This window comes from Martes martes (genome assembly GCF_963455335.1).
Source record: "Martes martes genome assembly, chromosome: 3".
NCBI classification, from domain to species: Eukaryota; Metazoa; Chordata; class Mammalia; order Carnivora; family Mustelidae; genus Martes; species Martes martes.
Window position 1 is genome coordinate 193,472,333 of NC_137890.1, and position 19,273 is coordinate 193,491,605.

At 35.1% G+C, this 19,273-nt stretch overlaps 1 protein-coding gene across 4 annotated transcripts in view; it reads right to left on the reverse strand.

The window, feature by feature from the left end:
- Window positions 1-310: 310 nt before the first annotated feature.
- PMS1 (PMS1 homolog 1, mismatch repair system component) overlaps window positions 311-19,273 on the reverse strand; it is an 87,841-nt gene continuing 68,878 nt past the window's right edge. For all 4 annotated transcript variants that reach the window (XM_080798578.1, XM_080798580.1, XM_080798579.1 and 1 more), the window contains exons 11-14: window positions 11,599-12,078; window positions 8,174-8,304; window positions 3,953-4,113; window positions 311-551 (exon numbers count right to left, since the gene is read on the reverse strand). In XM_080798578.1, the coding sequence (XP_080654704.1) occupies window positions 387-551; window positions 3,953-4,113; window positions 8,174-8,304; window positions 11,599-12,078 (937 nt within the window). In that variant the 3' untranslated portion in view covers window positions 311-386. The remainder of the gene's footprint in view (window positions 552-3,952; window positions 4,114-8,173; window positions 8,305-11,598; window positions 12,079-19,273) is intronic.

Consider the following 19,273-nt stretch of genomic DNA (forward strand, 5'->3'; position numbering starts at 1 on the left):
CCCTTCCCCTCATGACTTCATCTAAACCTAATTACCTCTGAAAAGGCCCCATCTCCAAATTCTGTCACAATGGGGGTTAGGACTTCAACATATGAATTTTGGAGACATAATTCAATCCACAGCCTCTAGTAAATCAACCAGCCAAGAATACTAGGTAATTTCAGTTTGGAGTTTACAACGAATAATTATTATGAAGGCTGGTTCTTGAGAATAAATTGAATAGCTGACGTTAAAGTTTTCAAAATCTTTTAAAATATAAAAGTCAGTGAAGCGTCTCTTATAAAATAACTAACACATGATAGTACAAAGATAGTTTAAAGACCAACTCCTATTATTTTATTACCAAATCAATTTCAATAGTAACAAATTTTCTTAAACATATTTAATCAGGTATCTTCTGGAATATTGGTTAAATGATGAAAAAATGGGCGACCATGAACACACCCTTTAATTTCATTTCCAAATTGGTCCTTCATTCTGTAGATAATGTCTTGGACGTCCTCTTTGGATAAGTACATGGGCAACTGTCTAGATAGACGCACTGCTTCTCCCTGTGAAAAGAAAATCACATGTTATACCATGATACACCCTGAAGCAGAAAACACGTTATTCCTGGCAAGAAAGAAGACAGAAAACAGATTATATTATTATTCACTCACGCACATATTAAACACATGTTCATCACTATTGTACGTTTTACACACAGTGGAGAATAAGACAAGTATCCCTGCTCGTGTTAAACTTATATTCAGTGCAGAGAAACGAAACAGATAAAAAGACAAAGAAAATTTTGGGGCGCATGGGTGGCTCAGCCAGTTGGGTGCCCAACTTTTGATTTCAATGCAGGTCATGATCTCAGGGTTGTGGAATAGAGACTGGTGTTGGGCTCTACACTGGGCATGGAGCTTACTTGGGATTTTCTCTCTCCTTCTCCCTCTGCCCCTTCCCACACCCCTCTCTAAAAAAATAAAAATAAATAAATAAATAAATAAAAAAGAGTCCTCACACATGAACAGGAGGTAAAGTCAAAACCTGTTGATGGGGCACCTGGGTGGCTCAGTGGGTTAAAGCCTCTGGCTTCAGCTCAGGTCATGATCCCAGGGTCCTGGGATCGAGTCCCACATTGGGCTCTCTGCTCAGCCGCGAGCCTGCTTCCCTTCCTCTCTCTCTGCCTGCCTCTCTGCCTACCTGTGATCTCTGTCAAATTAAATAAAATCTTTAAACAACAACAACAACAAAACCTGTTGATGAATTGGTAATGAAGGATATGGAATCAAGGGTAATGTCTACATTTCTGGTATGGTCATGCTGTTTTCTGAGATATGAAAACTGAGCACTTAGGGGTAAATGGTATTAGGAAAGCTGGTTCCTTTTAAAATTTATTTAAAAACAAATTGTGCTTCAAAGAGCTTGAGCCTAATATTATTCTCTAACCGCATACCCTCTTCCATCATCCTACTCCTTTCCAACTAAACCTATTTTTTCCTTCACTTTGACTTTTAATCTCCTCAGTCCCTCTTTATTGCTCTGCCGCACCAGCAACCTTCTTGTCATCTTTCCCTACATAAGGCACAGACAATAAGCCATTAAAGATACTATTTCTAGCTTTCTGTATTCCTTTTTGATTCCTACTACTAGAACCTAATTCATTTTGAAAGTCTTCTAGGACCTGGGGCGCCTGGGTGGCTCAGTGGGTTAAGCCTCTGCCTTCGGCTCAGGTCATGATCTCAGGGTCCTGGGATCGAGTCCCGCATGGGGCTCTCTGCTCGGCGGGGAGCCTGCTTCCTCCTCTCTCTCTCTGCCTGCCTCTCTGCCTACTTGTGATCTCTCTCTGTCAAACAAACAAATAAATTCTTTAAAAAAAAAAAAAATCTTCTAGGACCTAACACAGTTTCTTGTGTATATTATGGGTTCAAATGTGCTCACTCACCCCCTTGTTCTACCATATTCACCTTATAATCCCTATATTTGGATAAATTGTACCATGTACTATTGAAAATCACCAAACTATCTTGGCTGGATCCAATACCAATGTTAGCTCTTATCAGTGCTCAATGCCATTTGGACATCTTAGTCTTCTCTAATCAATCTTCTCTTATAGTACCTACTACTCTTATTTTTGGATCTTTTCTACTATACTCAAATCCCCAATGCCTTCCTAGCCTCTTCATTCTCAGTAGATAACTTCTCCTATACCTTTATCACATGTATCATACATGACTTCTCTCAAGTTTACCTGAAAATAGTTTTACTTCCACTTTCCTTCCCTTTTGCTCTTGATTGAGAGAAGTTTCTCCTTTCTAAAACTTATATCATTAACTCCCATCTTCCTTCCTGCCTCTTTTGGAACATCTGCTTGCCAATCTTTCTCGTCAGTCTTTTCCACCAATAACAAAGACAAGCTAATCTCTCTTTTCTTCTTTTTACCACCACATGACTTGCTGCCTACACTGTTTCACTACTGCCCTACTCTTTCGCCATTGGCAAGTCTCGCATCTGGACTACTTTTCTATCATCATTGCCATCCAGCGACCATACCAAATGGTCTTCAAGCAACTATTACCCTATAAAGAATCTGCTACTACTTTCTCATTTTTAAATTTCTTTCCTCCCTTGACCTTTATATCTACTCCTCTACTGGTTTTTTTTTCTGGTTTTTATTTTTTTTTTTAATTTTTTTTTGTTTTTTTATAAACATAAAATGTATTATTAGCCCCAGGGGTACAGGTCTGTGAATCGCCAGGGTTACACACTTCACAGCACTCACCATAGCACATACCCTCCCCAATGTCCATAACTCCAACCCCCTCTCCCGATCCCCCTCCCCCCAGCAACCCTCAGTTTGTTTTGTGAAATTCAGAGTCACTTATGGTTTGTCTCCCTCCCGATCCCATCTTGTTTCATTTATTCTTCTCCTACCCCCCAACCCCCCCCATGTTGCATCTCTACTTCCTCATATCAGGGAGATCATATGATAGTTGTCTTTCTCCGACGGACTACTTCACTAATCCTCTATTGTTTTTTCTTTCACTCTCCTGTCTTTATTTCTGATTCGTCTTATTCAGCTTGACTTTAAACGTAAGTATTCCTGTAGATCTTACAGAAGTTCTCTTTTTTCCCTAGACTCTCTTCCAAAACAATCAATCCACAACTGACTTAATGTAATGAGGTATAATATTAGTAAAAATATTTATACCTAATGCCACCCACTTTTTTTGTTGTTTCTGAAATCATATTTCTTCCCACATGGTTTTTCAGTATACAAAATACTACCCTCCTTCAACCTTCATTTAAGTTTATCCTATCTCCTTCACAAGAAGATTCCTTTGAAGTCATTAGAAACTATTAGTGTTAAATTGCTCATGCAATAGGCTAGGAACTTCCACAAGTCAAGGCTCTTGAAGGACTTATAGAATGCTACTGAATACAATCTTTAGAAAGGGTAAAAAGTGAAGTCTGGCCCTCAGAATACAGTGGGGACATCATGATTATATTCTAAACAAAAATGGCCCATTTTTTTTTTAAGGGAGAAAACAAATCTTATTTATGTTCAGGTCTGTTTTTGAAATAATACCAAACCTGAGGGAGAGAATTCAAACATTGAGACACTCACTATTACTTTCCAACAACTATCCTACACTTGGACATTTAAAACCTTATAATCTTCCTCCATTCCATATTACATCAGAACTTATTTTTTAACCCACTGTTATGTTTCTCATTTGTGGTAGATATTCCTAGGTAACTAAAATTTCCTTTTATTCAATAATACATCTTTCACTTTTTCTTTTTGCTCTTGCAGAGATCAGGGATTTCGTTTTTTAGTAGTATTTCTTCTTAGAAAAAATAATAGACCTACAGAAACTTTACTATTTTGAAAACTTACTGTTTTATTAAGAAACAGTTAAGTATGTTAAACTCTAACCAACCTACATAATCTAATAATAAATACCTCTAAGTAGCTTATCACTTTGCGAGGTCTACATTCATAAACTTCCTTTGCATTTTTGTTTAATATAGCATTAAGAATTTCTTTTAAGTCCATCACTCCATAGAATGGGAGACAATTAGCCATTTCTTCTATTTCCAAGTAGTCTTCAGCAATGGAAATGCCTAAAAGAAAAATAAATAAAACCACATGTAGCTATAGTTAGTTTTGTTTAAATTATATTCCAGAAAATGTCTATTAAAAACAAAATCACTGTTAAAAACATTTAGTGAAACTTCCTTAGAATTTAATGTAGTCAGGACAAAGTTCTGTTCCTTTGTTGGAGAACAAATAGTAATTTCCCATAGGACTTCACATTAAGTCATAAGCGTCATAGACACCACATGTGCTTTATATCATTTAATTTAATCTTAGTTATTGCACTTCTGTTCCCTACATTTGTTTAGAACATTTCTTACTTTGGAGAGAAAATGAAGTCCCATGATATTTATTAAAATAAAACTGGTTTAAGTGTTTTAACAACTGCTGCTGTTCAAAGTCTATTCTACTAGTTTAATACGAACTTAAAGGCCTGAATTATTTCTGATTATTTTAACTTATAGTTTATAAAAACGCTCATATAGTAATTTATTTTTTATGTTTTTATTGAGATATAATTGATAAACACTAAGTTTATGGTATGCATAGTATTGATTTGACACACTTACATACTGCAAATAGTAACATTAATATATTACTAGTTTGAGAATGAAATACTGTTTAATCAGTAATGTTTACTCAAAATATCTTAGTAAAATTAACATTATTTATTAAACTGCCTTAAATAATTTAGTGACTAAAATAAAACTAAAAAAAGCTACATGATTAGATATATCATGAGGTAAAATATCCATAAGAGCATAAATTCCAAAGGATCAAATTTGGCTTTAGAATGCATTTTAAGATGTTGCAAAACTGCAGATATTGAACTTCTTGGGCTCTATCTGTGTAACAGTGTTCTTAATATTTAAGTCTGCCCATGTTATATAGAACTAAGAAAATGAGACAGTTCAACGTTGGGTAAGTGGCAACTATCAACAGATGAATAAAAAAAGAGGAGTGATACGGCTTGAAGAGTTTCAGGTCCTGAGACATGAGTGAGCCTATCCTTAATCTGTTTCCAGTTAGAGATCACTTTCTTGACCTGGAGAAGATGCAATGGTGGTACACTAAACAGAGAAGGCATCCCTGGAAACAACTGGAGAGTAATAGAAGATCTATAATCATGCATTGAGGAGTAAAACACAAAGTTTGGTCAAGGAAGACAAAATAAGAGTTTGAGCAACCAGGGGAACTTAAATGGGACTTGAAACAGGATTTACACAAGCAAAGAGGAAGAAGCAGAATATTATAGTTCACATCTTTTTGCATATATAGATAAGGAAATTACAAAAATATTAGCCCAGAGACTTTTCACTATTGCTGGTTCTTTACCTTTTATAGAACAATTAGACTGGAGAGTCTAATAGTGACTAGATTTGCCCTGGAAAATCATACACATTTCACAGAATTACTTGTGGATATAGGTATAGTATTTGGCAGTAGATGAGGAAATTGAGCAAATATTTTAATCACCATGTTTGTAAAATTCTGATATGGGAAATTTACAGACATTTGGAACCACGTAACAATAAACTTTTAAGAATTTTCCATAAGATTCTGTGAAATGCTTCCCAATTTTCAGGGAAAATATTTAAAATGAGTAAGTGGTTTGACAAGTTTTCACTTTCTTAAAATACAGAATTCTTATTGATGCAGAACAAAAAACTAATCCTGTGAATGAGCAAAATTCTTAGGATCACATTCAGAATCTTTTTCCTCAGAGTCAGATGTATTCCTCCTCTCTTTTAAATGTCCTTATCATTCAAAGATGTTTAGTGACAACTGGCAAACTGCTCATCCAAAGTTCATCCAAGAAAACAAACTCATGAAGAGGAGAAATGGTTTTTAAGAAAACATGACATAAAAATTAATGAAGGAAAAGAAAGGCTTAAAAAAGAGGAAAACAGAGTTTTAAATTTGATCTGTTACTGCTGAGATAAATAATACTGATGACAATCTAAGAAAATTAATTCCAACCAAATCAAGTCAGTTTGCAGGTGACTCTTACTCATTTTTATATCTCTGGTGCCTTGTAAAGTACCTAGTATTCAACAGGACTTAAAGAACACTACCCACGGGGTACCTGGGTGGCTCAGTCTGTTGGGCGTCTGCCTTCGGCAAAGGTCACGATCCCAGGGTCCTGGGACAGAGCCCCGCATTGGGCTCCCTGCTCAGCAGACAGCCTATTTCTCCCTCTCCCTCTATGGCTCCCCCTGCTGTGTGCTCTCTCCTTGTCAAATAAGTAAATAAAATCTTTAAGAACAAAAATAAAAAACACTACCCACAAGCTAAGAGCTGAAAGCATAAACATGTTCTTAGAAAAGACAGGGAAGTAGTTATTCTAACTTTAAAAAAAAATTGCTGTGATACCATCTTTTATGAAAAAAAAAGTGGCACCTGCCAGCAATACCACACAGTTCGTTAGAAAAACAGTTTAAGAAAAAAAATATCTTATTACACACAAACCTACACACAAACACACCCCTTGTTTCACACTTCAAATAAATTAAAAAGATGCTAGGGGTCTTGAGGAAGAAAGATTTCTGGGAGGACTAAAAGCAATGACAGAAAGGGGTACTAGAAGATGGGAAGAAAAGAGAATATCCAAACACCTACCACTGGCAAGTACTATGCTAACTGATTTCCCTAAGTACCTCTCTAGTGCTCACAACTACTTTATGAAGTATCTATCTCAATTTTTGTAGGAAACAATATAACAAATTAGTTAAAAGCTAGACTGTAAATGCACTTGGGTTGAAATCCTGGTTCTACTACTAACTGGTATCCTTAAGCAACTTCATTGTGTCTTGATTTTTCCATCTGTAAAATGGAGACAGCAACAGAATCTACTTCATAGAGCTATTAATTAATATTAATATATTTAATATTTAGAATAGTGCCCTGCACATTATAATTATTTGATAATTATTAGTTGTTATGATGAGAAAACATTGAGGCCACTCCAAATCTGAGATAGCTAAGGTAAGAAGTCCAGTTCTTAAAAGTTCTTAAAAGTTCCTAAAATTGCAAAAGTAGGTAAAATTAAAGTTTGGAGCACCAAACCATTTTCTGTATATACTTAATTTCATAGCTTCGTACAATTGTTTTTACTCATTTTCTTTTTATATCTAAATAAAACATCCCTATAAAAATCTTCAACACTGTTTCGGTTGAACTTTTTCTGTATATTGGTTATGACAAGTTTAGTGGCAGGCAGGAGAGTGAACAGTGGCATCACTCTTCATGATACCCTTGAGACCAGACAAAGGGAAAATAATAGGACAAGACCAGCCTAGGCAGAGCAGAAAACAGTTAAGTATGAAAGTTATGAAAGAATAGAGAAGGGACCAACCAGGAAAACAGAAGTCTGCTTCCCTGAACAATTAACTTTTCTCTCCACCCAGTGACTTGCCATACAGAGAAGATAGTGTTACACAGTCTTTTTAGCAAAGCAATGGAATCAAATCATTCACTCTCCAAATAGTAAGACTGTTGATGTTACCAATCTAATTGGCAAAACAGGAAAAGAGACGTCCATTTTTGTTAGACCTTTCCGATATACTACACATTTATTTCTTTCATCATCCAAAGGAGTATTAAGTACTTTATTTACTTATTTATTTATTTATTTATTTGACAGACATCACAAGGAGGCGGAGAGGCAGGCAGAGAGAGGAAGAAGCAGGCTCCCTGCCGAGCAGAGAGCCTGATGCGGGGCTTGATCCCAGGATCCTGGGATCATGACCTGAGCTGAAGGCAGAGGCTTTGACCCACTGAGCCACCCAGGCGCCCCAGGAGTATTAAATACTTTAAACACACTAGGCATATTGTGCCAAAGATTTCAAAAATTACAATGAAACTTCTCGATTAGTTATGAAAACACAAATGCAAGGTAACAGACTGAAAGGGATGCCAAGCTTCATCATTTCAGGGATTACCTTTTTGAAATACGATTGTTTTTACATAGCTGACACTGTACTTTTGGTGATACAAAAATATACTGGTATGTGGATTATGAAACCCAAATGAAACTTCTGGAACTTCTTTTTCTAAGTCAGGAAATAGTAAACCACATTGTCATACCTGGTATCCATTTTATCTTGAAACCATTTGCTGTAAGACGAGGATCGGACAGGTAAGCTGATCCACTGTATCTCTGATCGTCTGTGGTCATTTTACATAAAATCTCTAAATAATGAGATCCATTAAAAAGACTGAAAAAGAAATTATGGTCCTTTAACTTATTAAATATGTAAAATGAAGTAAGAGGATTTATGGAAAAAAGTTAATGCAAGGGCCCTTTAAAAATGATTCGTAACAAAATACAAAGATGTAAGGAGCCCTGTGAGAAACTACTTTTTTACATCTCCGTTAATATCTCTTAGAAGACCTACTATATACAGCATACAGAAAGGAGGAAGAATGGATACTAAAGACAGTTTCTATCTTTTAGAACATTATGAACTAAATGTGAGATCAAAAACTGTGCTCTCTCTATAAAATACAAGTGAAAACTATAAATAATGCCATTGTTATATTATTATTCTATCATAAATTGTTGTTAAGATCAAAGGGTTTAGTAAAGTTCCTGTCATATGGTAAATCCTCAACAAACATTGGCCGTTGTTGTTATTACTGAGCTCCTATTTTGTATTTTATAGAGATCTAAGTTACGCCATTGAGAGATAAATGACACAATCTGCATTAGAACCATAGTAAGGACACTGAACCCAACTCATAATTCCTGTCTTTCACTCAGTTTTGAAAAACTTATATTAATTGTGGTGGGCATGTCACATTTCAGAAGAAGGGTGAAAACAATTTTGAATTCAGTTTTGTTGCTGTCCGTGTTCAATTAAGAAAGCTTTATTATCAGGCTAGTATGGGTCCCAAATAATAGTTTTTTATTTTTTTTTTTCAAAGGTTTTACGTATTTGACAAACAGAGAGAGAGAGAGAGATCAGAAGTAGGCAGAGAGGCAGGCAGAGAGAGAGGGGGAAGCAGGCTCCCCACCAAGCAGAGAGCTCGATGCGGGGCTCGATCCCAGGACCCGGAGACCATGACCTGGGCCAAAGGCAGAGGTTAAACTCACTCAGCCACCCAGGCAACCCGCAAATAATAGTTTTTAATGTATATGTTTTTGAATAACAGAATATCATAAAGGAAAAAAATCTTTAAAAATGTTTAATTTGTAGAAGCACAAAATGATTTTTAAAATATAAATGAAAATTCACAAATAGCCATTTAGAGAAGTAATCACGTTTAAAATTTCAGGTATACCCTAGTTATTTTTAAGGGAAGAACAGAAAGTACTATCAGATTTTTGAACTGTTTAATACAGGCCAAATCTGTATTAATTCTTTTTCTAATTCTTTGACAGTTTGCTAAGCCAATCTCAAAGAGAATACTATGAAAGATGCTGGATTTAGGTAAATGTGATTACTGCTGTCTTAATTAAAAAGACAGCTCTGGGGGCGCCTGGGTGGCTCAGTGGGTTAAGCCTCTGCCTTTGGCAGAGAGCCTGCTTCCCCCTCTCTCTCTCCCTGCCTCTCTTCCTACTTGTGATCTCTCTGTCAAATAAATAAATAAAATCTTAAAAAAAAAAAAAAAAAGACAGCTCTGATAAATGTTTTCCTGTGTCTTGGCCTTATTTTTTCCTTCTGGTAACAGGGATTTTTCTTTTTTTTTCAAAATACAAAATTGTATTGTATTTATATATATATATATCAAGAGCAGATAAATAGATGATGAAATTTAAAAAATAACCCCACTTATATTAGCATCAAAACCCAAAATATTTGGGAAAAATTTTTTCAAAAAAAATACCTCTATACTGAAAACTACAAAATACTGCTGAGAGAAATTAAAGAAGACTTAAATCAATGGAGACCACTGTGCAGGGATTGGAAGATGCAGTATTGTTAAGATGGCAATTCCTCCCAATATGATCTACAGGTTCAAAGCAATACTGATCATAATTTGGTAGCAGGGCTTTTTAAGAAAAAAGAGTTTTAATATACTTTATAAAAGATTTTTTTATATATTCTTGGGAGTTCTGAAACAGAGTTATCTAGTGACATGTCCTAGAGAACAAACCTTCAGTATCTTTCTAATTTCAGGTTTTTTTTTTTTTTTTTAAGATTTTATTTATTTATTTATTTGACAGACAGAGGTCATAGGCAGAGAGGCAGGCAGAGAGAGAGAGAGGAGGAAGTGGGCTCCCGGCTGAGCAGAGAGCCCAATGCGGGGCTCTATCCCAGGACCCTGGGATCATGACCTGAGCCGAAGGCAGAGGCTTTAACCCACTGAGCCACCCAGGTGCCCCTAATTTCAGGCTTTTATCTCTTTTCATATGTATGATTCTTTTCTCTGTCAGACCAAAGAAAGAAATAATAAATATAAAAACAGGGAAATGTTAACAGGTTAGCTGTTAGCTATTCATTTTTACAGAAAATAATTTGCTCATGTAGGATATTAAAGGGAAATACCCCATTTTGCAATCTATAATAAAATCAGTTCAGGCCAACAATCATCAATGGATGAAATCATTAGACGGAAAGGTTGACAGGGAATTTTAAGGTATGAGAGCAGCTGTCAGTGGCAGAAACCAGTGACAAGTGCCTTCTGATGTGATGAAACAAGAAGCACATAGCACAACCTATTAAATAGTCACCCCAGAAAGTAGAATCGAAATCTATTCAATCCTCCAGGGTTAACTTCTGTTTAAACATGGGAGAGGAAAAAACAAGGAACCACGAGGAAGCAAAGGGACAAACTGAGACAATAGGATATTCTAAAAAACAAGTAACTCAGTATCAACAAGTTAATGATGTGATATTAGAAGAGATTTAAGAGACAAAATGTAACAGCTGGACCTTGTTTAGATACAAATTAAATTTAATAATTTAAAAACTATAAAAAAGACATGTTGAGACAATGAGGTATACTTTCAAGGAATTAATATTGTGTAAGATTGGAAAAAGTCATTGTGGTTAGGTAAGTCATTTTTAAGAGAGAAACCGAAAGATGTTTGGGTGGAAATTGGCTAAAAAATTTAGGAAAGAAAAAGAAAATATGTCTCTGTGTGTGTGTATGCATAATATACATATATATATTTGAAAGGACAAATAAACAAATGTGGCAAAATCTTGGTAATTGTTGATAAAGGCATTCATTGTATAATTCTATTTTGGTATATATTTGAAATGTAAAGTATACAGTGACAGAGTCATGGTAACCTAACTTCAGAATTGTCCTAGGCAAGTCACTTATGAACAGGAGAATTGAGGCTGATATTTACTAACTGCAGAAGTAAACTAGCTAGAATATTCTAAAATTACTTATTCAAAAACAATTCCATTGAAGATTAGAAAATCAACTTTAAAAAAGATTTCTTTAAACTTTTCTCTACCAGAAAACACTTCCAACTTTTGCTTTGAATTTCTAATCTAGTATGGATTGATAAATGTTTTGAGAGTTAAAAAAAGAAATCTATTATTTCAACATACCTCTCTGTTAATATAATTGGCTTTTCCAGCGGCTCTGCAGGAAGTTTATGATTCTCAATAAGTCTTTTAAATAGCAGGGCTTCTTCCACTCTGTAAGGATTTAATAGCATTACCTCTGTTTTGGATGTAATTAGCCACGCATCAGGAAACTTGAGATTGTGGAGCAAGCAAAGTTCCTCCTTCTCTTCTAAGTCAAATTTATGTTTCTCAAAATTTTTTTTTAAGTTTTCCATAGAAAAGGGGATCTGAACTATTTTAATGTTTTGGTTCTTTTTTTCAATTTGGGACTGAAAGAGCTCATCAAGTTTTGGCTGATTAGATAATGAAGTTTTCAATTTGTGCTTCTGTGCCAAATTCCATGCATTGGTGGGCTTTATCTTTTTTCTGCCATCCTTAAGTGATGTTTGTGATTCCTGTTCAATGGCTCTCTTGATTTGCTTATTGTATCGTTCCAAATCTTTAGTAGCTTTCTCTTCGTATCTGGGAATAAAGATAAAATAGAACTAATGAGGTCATAATCAGAAATGTATTGGCCATCTGAAGTAAATTTTATAAAAAACAAAGAGCTGGTGTTCCAGGTCTGATAATAATGAAGGAGCCTATATTGGACTAACCTTCCCTACATAACTTATAATTCTGAATAAAATACAGAGATCAACTATTTAAAATGGACATGGAAAAGCAACCAAAAATAGGCAGATATTGGAATGATTCAACATTCTAAAAAGAGATCCATATTTATATAGCTTTTACCCAAAGGGCAGTTCCTAGCATTAAAGGGGAGTGGGGGAAAAAAAAATCAAGCAATAAGCTGCATTCTTTTTGAAAAACAAAAACAAAAACAAAAAAACCAAAAAACCCCCTTTTTTTTCAAGATTTTATTTATTTGACAGAGAGAGAAACAGTGAGAGGGAACACAAGGAAGGAACACAAGGAGGGAGAGGGATAAGCAGGCTTCTCACTGAGCAGGGAGCCAGATGTGGGGCTCCATCCCAGGACCCTGGATCAATACCTTAGCCAAAGGCAAATGCTTAATGACTGAGCCACCCAGGTGCCCCATGAAAAAGTTTCTTATTTAAATAATTTTTATTATTTATTTTTATATCACATAATATTACATTATAAAAGTTGCACTCTTACTAGCTTGAATAACTAGAACAGAGTTCCTTGCTTCCAAAACAACTGGAAATGAAAGGAGAAAAATCCCAGAAAATTCCATAAGTGGAAGCCTGGTAGATGTTCAATGAGCTAGACACAGATTTTAGTGACTACCTATGGCAGAGTAAATGGAATTTAGAGTTTGAATTTTATATAATTAGATGGCTTAATAAACGCTTTGCGCTTTAAATTAAAACTGGATGAGGGCTACATCCTAGGGTAAGGGAAGAACTATGTCCTAGAACTAGGAAAGCTGCCCCAGGGTTGGGGGCAAAATTTAAACAGTCTCTCTCTAAGGAAGTATAAAACAGCCTTCCAAGCTCAGTGTGATCTGTCAGTAACTTAAATGGTTGCAGAACAAACACCAACACTTTTCAGAAAACAACAGAATCTAGAGTTTCTTCAATGCATCACCCACAATGTCCACTAAACAATTAAAAGTTATCATTCAAGCAATAAAATGGGAAAATGTGAGTAATGATCAAGAGAAAAACTGGTTAGTAAAAACCTACCTCAACATGTCTCAGGTGTTGGAATTTGCCAAAAAAAAAAAAAAAAAGTTATTTTTGAAATAAGTTTTTATAAATATTTAAGGACTTAAAAGAAAAGATTATCCTAATGAGAGAACCAAAAGGAATGTAAATGGGGAAGGGACATTATAATAAAGAACCAAAGGGAAATTCTACAACTAAAAAATACAAAATCCGAGATGAAAAATGTCAAAAAGAAAGCCTGAATAGGCTTAACGGCAGATGAGAGATGGCAAAAGAAAGGGTCGGCAAACTTGAAGGCAGAGCAATAGAACTTATTCAATCTAAACAAGAGAGAAAAATGAGGATTAAGAAAACATCTCCGTGGCCTATGGTACAACAAACAACCCAACATATTTGGGATCCCAGATAAAAATGTAGTTGGAATCCCAGATAAAAAATGCGGAAGTGAAGAAAAAAAATTTTGAAAAAAATCATTGATGACAATTAGGCAATTTGGATAAATGAAACATTTTACAGATCCAAGGTCAGTGAACCCGAACAGGATAAATACAAAGAAATCCACAGCTTGATACATTAGATCAAACTGCTGAGAAACAAAGACAAACAAATTCCTTGAAAGCAGTGAGAGAAAAAAAAAGACATTACAAAAAAAGAATACCACAAATGATAGATATAACTTATTAGAAGCAATGTAGAGCCAGACGGCAGCAAATTACATTTTTTAAGTGCCAACAGAATCCAATGATACAAAGCAAAAATGTCCTTCAAAAATGAAGATGATATAGACATTTTTGGATAAAAGAAAGCTTAGAATCCATCGCCAGCATAAATGCACTATTAAGAGTTGACACAATAGAAACTGTGATCTACAGGAAAAAATGATAAGCACCAAAATGGTAACTATGTAGGTAAATAGCAAAAAAGGATCTTTTAAAAAAATTCTCATTTCTTTGAAAGATAACTTTAAAATTTTTTAAAATAGCATTTTAACCATATGATTTCACTCATATGGAATTTAAGAAACAAAACAAATGAACATAGGAGGAAAAAAAAAAAAAGGGAAGGAGGTAAATCAAAAAGCCTCCTAACTACATAGAACAAACTGAGGGTTGCTGGAGGGAAGGTGGGTGGGAGGATGGGCTAAGTAGGTGATGGGTTTTAAGGAGGGCAGTTGCTGTGATAAGCAGTGGGTGTTGTATGTAAATGATGAATCACGAAATTCTACTCCTAAAACTAATATTACACTACAGGTTAACTAACTGGAATTTAAATAAAAACTCGAGACAAAAATAAATAAAGTTTTATATTGTATGTAGATATAAAACATATGACATCTACTGCACAAAGGACAGGAGAAGTAGTGATGGAAGTCAAAACAGTGGCTGTGTATGGAAGCTAGCTGATAAGTGGCATAAGTGAACCTTCTGGGGTGGTTAAAGTATTCTGTATTTTTTTTTTTAAGATTTTATTTATTTATTTGACAGAGAGAGATCACAAGTAGGCAGAGCAGCAGGCAGAGAGAGAGGGAGAAGCAGGCTTCCTGCTGAGCAGAGAGCCCGATGCCGGGCTCAAATCCCAGGACCCTGAGATCATGACCTGAGCTGAAGGCAGAGGCCCAACCCACTGAGCCACCCAGGCTCAGTATTCTGTATTTTGTTTGAGGCAGTGGTTACATGGGTGTACACATATAAAAATGCGTTGAACTATATATAAAGTTAAGATCTGTGTATTTCACAATGCTACATTTTACCCAATTTCAAAAACCATTTATGGAAGCACTGAAAACACAAACACTAAAAAAAGAAAAAGAAAGATAAAGAAAAAACTTATAAAGAAATAACTAAATAAAACAGTTAATTCTACATCTGAAGAGTTCCTTACACATTTACTGTAACATCAACATGGAATAAACAATTTCCTGAGCACTACAAAAGAAAACTTGTACACAATACTCCATTTACTAATCAGACACTGGTAAAACTAAAGTTACTCTAGGGACGCCTGCGTGGATCAGTTGTTAAGCGGCTGCCTTTGGCTCAGGTCATGATTCCAGGGTCCTGGGATTGAGAGCCTTGCATTGGGCTCCCTGCTTAGTGGGGAGTCTGCATCTCCCTCTCCCACTCCCCCTGCTTGTGTTCCCTCTCTTGCTGTCTCTCTTTTGTCAGATAAATAAAATCTTAAAAAAAAATAAAGTCACTCTAATGATAACATGCAAAATAAAGATTTTATGATTAAATCTGTAATGGATTCATAGCTAAATATTAACTTTTTCAGTTGCTATTTATTTCTCATTTTAGAGTCATCAGTGAAAAAATAAACTAAAAAAAAAAGAACTCAATACATCCAAACTATTTAATTTAATTCAGTTTCAAAGTTACAAGATAATAGACAATTCAAAATTATCCTGGGTAAAATCAAGACATCTCTTCTTTTGGGTTAATGAAACTCCTACAGCCAATCAAAGACAGTCTAGCATAGTGGTTATAGAAACTGTTTCTAAAAAATTGAGATGCCTGAATCCCATCCTTAAATTTTCAAATTCTCCAGGCCGAGATTGAGTTTGAACAATACTCTTTTTAAAAGGCTCTATGGATAATTCTAAAGCACTCCGAAAACTGAAAACTACTCTTAGGTGTTCAGTAAATTGTAGTGGTAAGAGCACAGACCCTGGAGACTGACTGACTGGTCTGGTGCTGCCACTTAGAAGCTCTGTAAATCCACAAAAATTATTTAACTTTTCTGTGTCTCAGGATAATCATTCATTATAGATAATCTACATCTACTTCTAAGTTTTGATATGAGCAATAAAATGAGTTAAAATGTTTCAAGTACTTAGAATAATGCTTGGCACTACAGTAAATAATTATAAACATTTGTTATCATTGTACATCAAAGAACACATCTTATAATGAATGAGGCACATGACTGACTAAAGGCTGGTAATTAAGTAACTTTACTAAAAAAAGTTTTCAAACGCAGTTTTAAGTTTGAGACTGAAGAATTAATGCTCTTTCTAATCTTAAGTAACTCAAGAAACTGGCTAAATTCTATTGTAGCTAATATACATGAAACATTTTTAAGGAGAAATTTATATAGATATGTGTTAGGATATAAAAATGGCATTTTTGGGGTGAACTGTATTAAATGTTAAAATTGAGACTAAAAGACAAGAGACCATATCATGTTGTGTAGTTTGTACTCAGTGTATGTTTGTTAAATACAGAAATGTTAGCTGGATAAGAATGTAAAAAAGACCTTGTGTCACTGTAAACTAGATGAAAAATGCTTCTCTGGTTACCCACCAGGCTATATTCATAATTTTGTATATGATTTTTTCCCATTTCTATTTAGAATCTGACATTCAGGATTAGCTACATAAAACAGATAATTTTCAACAGTTTCCTTTCAATAGGTACTTTAAGTAAGTATTTTTAGCTCTTGGACATTCCAATTCAAGATTTTTCCCTTACGGTTAAAAATGAGTTCAAGATGAAGGTCACCATTTGTAATTAATTACAATGTGCAAATTTTCACATATGGTACGAATCTTGTGATTTACTCAAGAAGTCAACTTAATTAGTTCCTTGGGAAATATAAAAAGCTATGTCCGAAGGAAGATTAAGCAAATGTTAAGTAAAAACAGCTGCTACCTTTGACTTACTGTCATTAAGGGATTCAGTAACCTGAATGGAAAATATTAATTTTGATTTGACCAGTAATCAAATCAAATGCTTTTGTGACTAAAGATTACATGTAATTATAAAGTTTATTTACCATTTTTAATACCCCAATTACAATATTATTCTTATTTTAAGTAGAAGTATGTTCATAGTATGCAAATGAAAAGTTCACGTTAACATCAATTGACTGAAACCCCAGTGGGCAAGAGCAGAGGCCTAAATCTGGCTTCTAAACCATCAGAGGAAAGGAGCAAAGCAAAGGAAAAATATCTGGAAAATAAGAACTAAAAAATGAAGTACTCCCCACACTGAAGTCTGTCCTAAGCTCTCAGCATAAAAACCCTGATCCCAGGGCTTATTCAAATTCTTTGTTATGGTTTACAGAATCTTACATAATCTGGCCTGCTTTCCTTCAACTTATCAGACTCTCTCATATTCTGTTCCTGTTACAGAGAGCACTTTAATTTCCTCAATAACACTATTTTCCTTTTAGCTGTTTTATTTAGGAAACTCCCTATACCTTTCTGATTATTTTTACTTAGGAAATCATTTCCTGTCTCACAGATGAAATTAAGCCCACTGCTAAGTATTTTCATAACTCTTTATATTTATTTTAAAACTGACTCATTGTACTCTATGATTACTTTGTTTGTGTTTTCCTCATTATACTGTATCATTTGTAAGTAGAGAAAGTATATTTTGTTTATTACTATATCTGAAGTGATTAGCTAGAATGCATAGGGCCTTGTATACAGAATGCCCTTAATAAATATTTCCTAACTGAAGACAGGTAGAAAGGGAGGGAGGAAAGAAGGGAAGGAAAGAAGGAAGGAAGGAAGGAAGGGAGGGAGGGAGGGAGGGAGGGAAGGAAGGAGGGAGAGAGGGAGGAAGGAGAAGAAAAGAAAAAAGAAAAGAAAAAGGAAAGAAAAAAAAGAAAGGAGTAGAGGAGAGGAAAGAAAAGGAGAAAGGGAAGGGCAAAGAAGAAGGAAGGGAAAGAAACAGAAAGAAAAGAAGAAAAGGAGAAGGGAAGAGAAAAGATGAAAGGAAGGAAGAAGGGAAAAAAACAGGAAGGACAGGAAAAGAAGAGAGTACAAAAGAAGGGAGTACAGAGAGAAAGAGTAATTATCCACAGAAGAGGAGTCTACTCTGACATCCCTTAGCATTTCCTACAGAATTTAGGATCACAGAAAGAATTCCAAGATAAATATTACAGAAAAGTGGTGGTTAGTGTGATTGTTGAGTGTGATATCATTTTTGCTACACTTTCTCACTGATCATAATTTTGGACACAGCCATCATGGTCCCCAAACCCCTGGCTCTCAAAGATTCTAACATATTTTGTGACATACAGTAAGCTCTCTGATTCCAAAATACTTATATTTTCTTCTATTTATGGCCTCCAAATTAAATTTAATCTTCACTAAGCAAGTGAAAAATAATGTCAATCACAACATAGAAATTTTCTTTTCACAGGTTAAAAATTCTAAGATCACGAACAATGTGCCAGTCATTTTTCTTACATCATAACACATAATATCTTATTTAATCCTCACAACAATCTAGGAGATACAGTCCACACATTTTTAAAAAAAGCCAGCAGAGAAAGAAACTGGAGTTAAAATCCCAGTGTGGTTTCAGAGGTCTGCTCTTGCCCAACACTGCCTCTTTTGTTTACCTTATGGCAGTAAGACGGAGAAAACTTTGGATTCTCAAATACTGCCTGATGATAAGCAAATTTTTAGATGGGGACTATTACCCATAATCCTGTACCCTGATACCTTGGGGCCTACAAGAAGAAACAATGCTGACGCTCCCCAAAAGTCAGCTGGAACAATACCTGTTGTGAGGCTGTGAGGGAACAGCCATCTTTTAAGCTGTCACACTGTCCCTACCTTCCACGAGAGGGGAACATTTATGCTTTTTTCCCCTCCTTCTCAGATAATACATCACCTCCCTGGTCAACACAATTCAACTTCCGTGGACTTGCTGTACTAAAAGTTAAATGCACTGATCTTAAAATGCCTATGCCATTTAGATAAAACTAAAGATAATCACAAGGTGTGAACCTTATTTGCATCCAGATTCAAATAAACAAACTTAAAAAAAAACTGGTATTAATAAGAGACTCTTACTCACAAAACAAACTGAGGGTTGCCAAGGGGAGGGGGGTTGGGGGAGGGGGGGTCACAGACATTGGGGAGGGGATGTGCTATGGTGAGTGCTGTGAAGTGTGTAAACCTGGCTCATCCACAGAACTGTACCCCTGGGGCTAATAATACATTACATGTTTATAAAAAAATTAAAAAAAAAAAAACACTGAATATCTGATGATATTAGGAATTC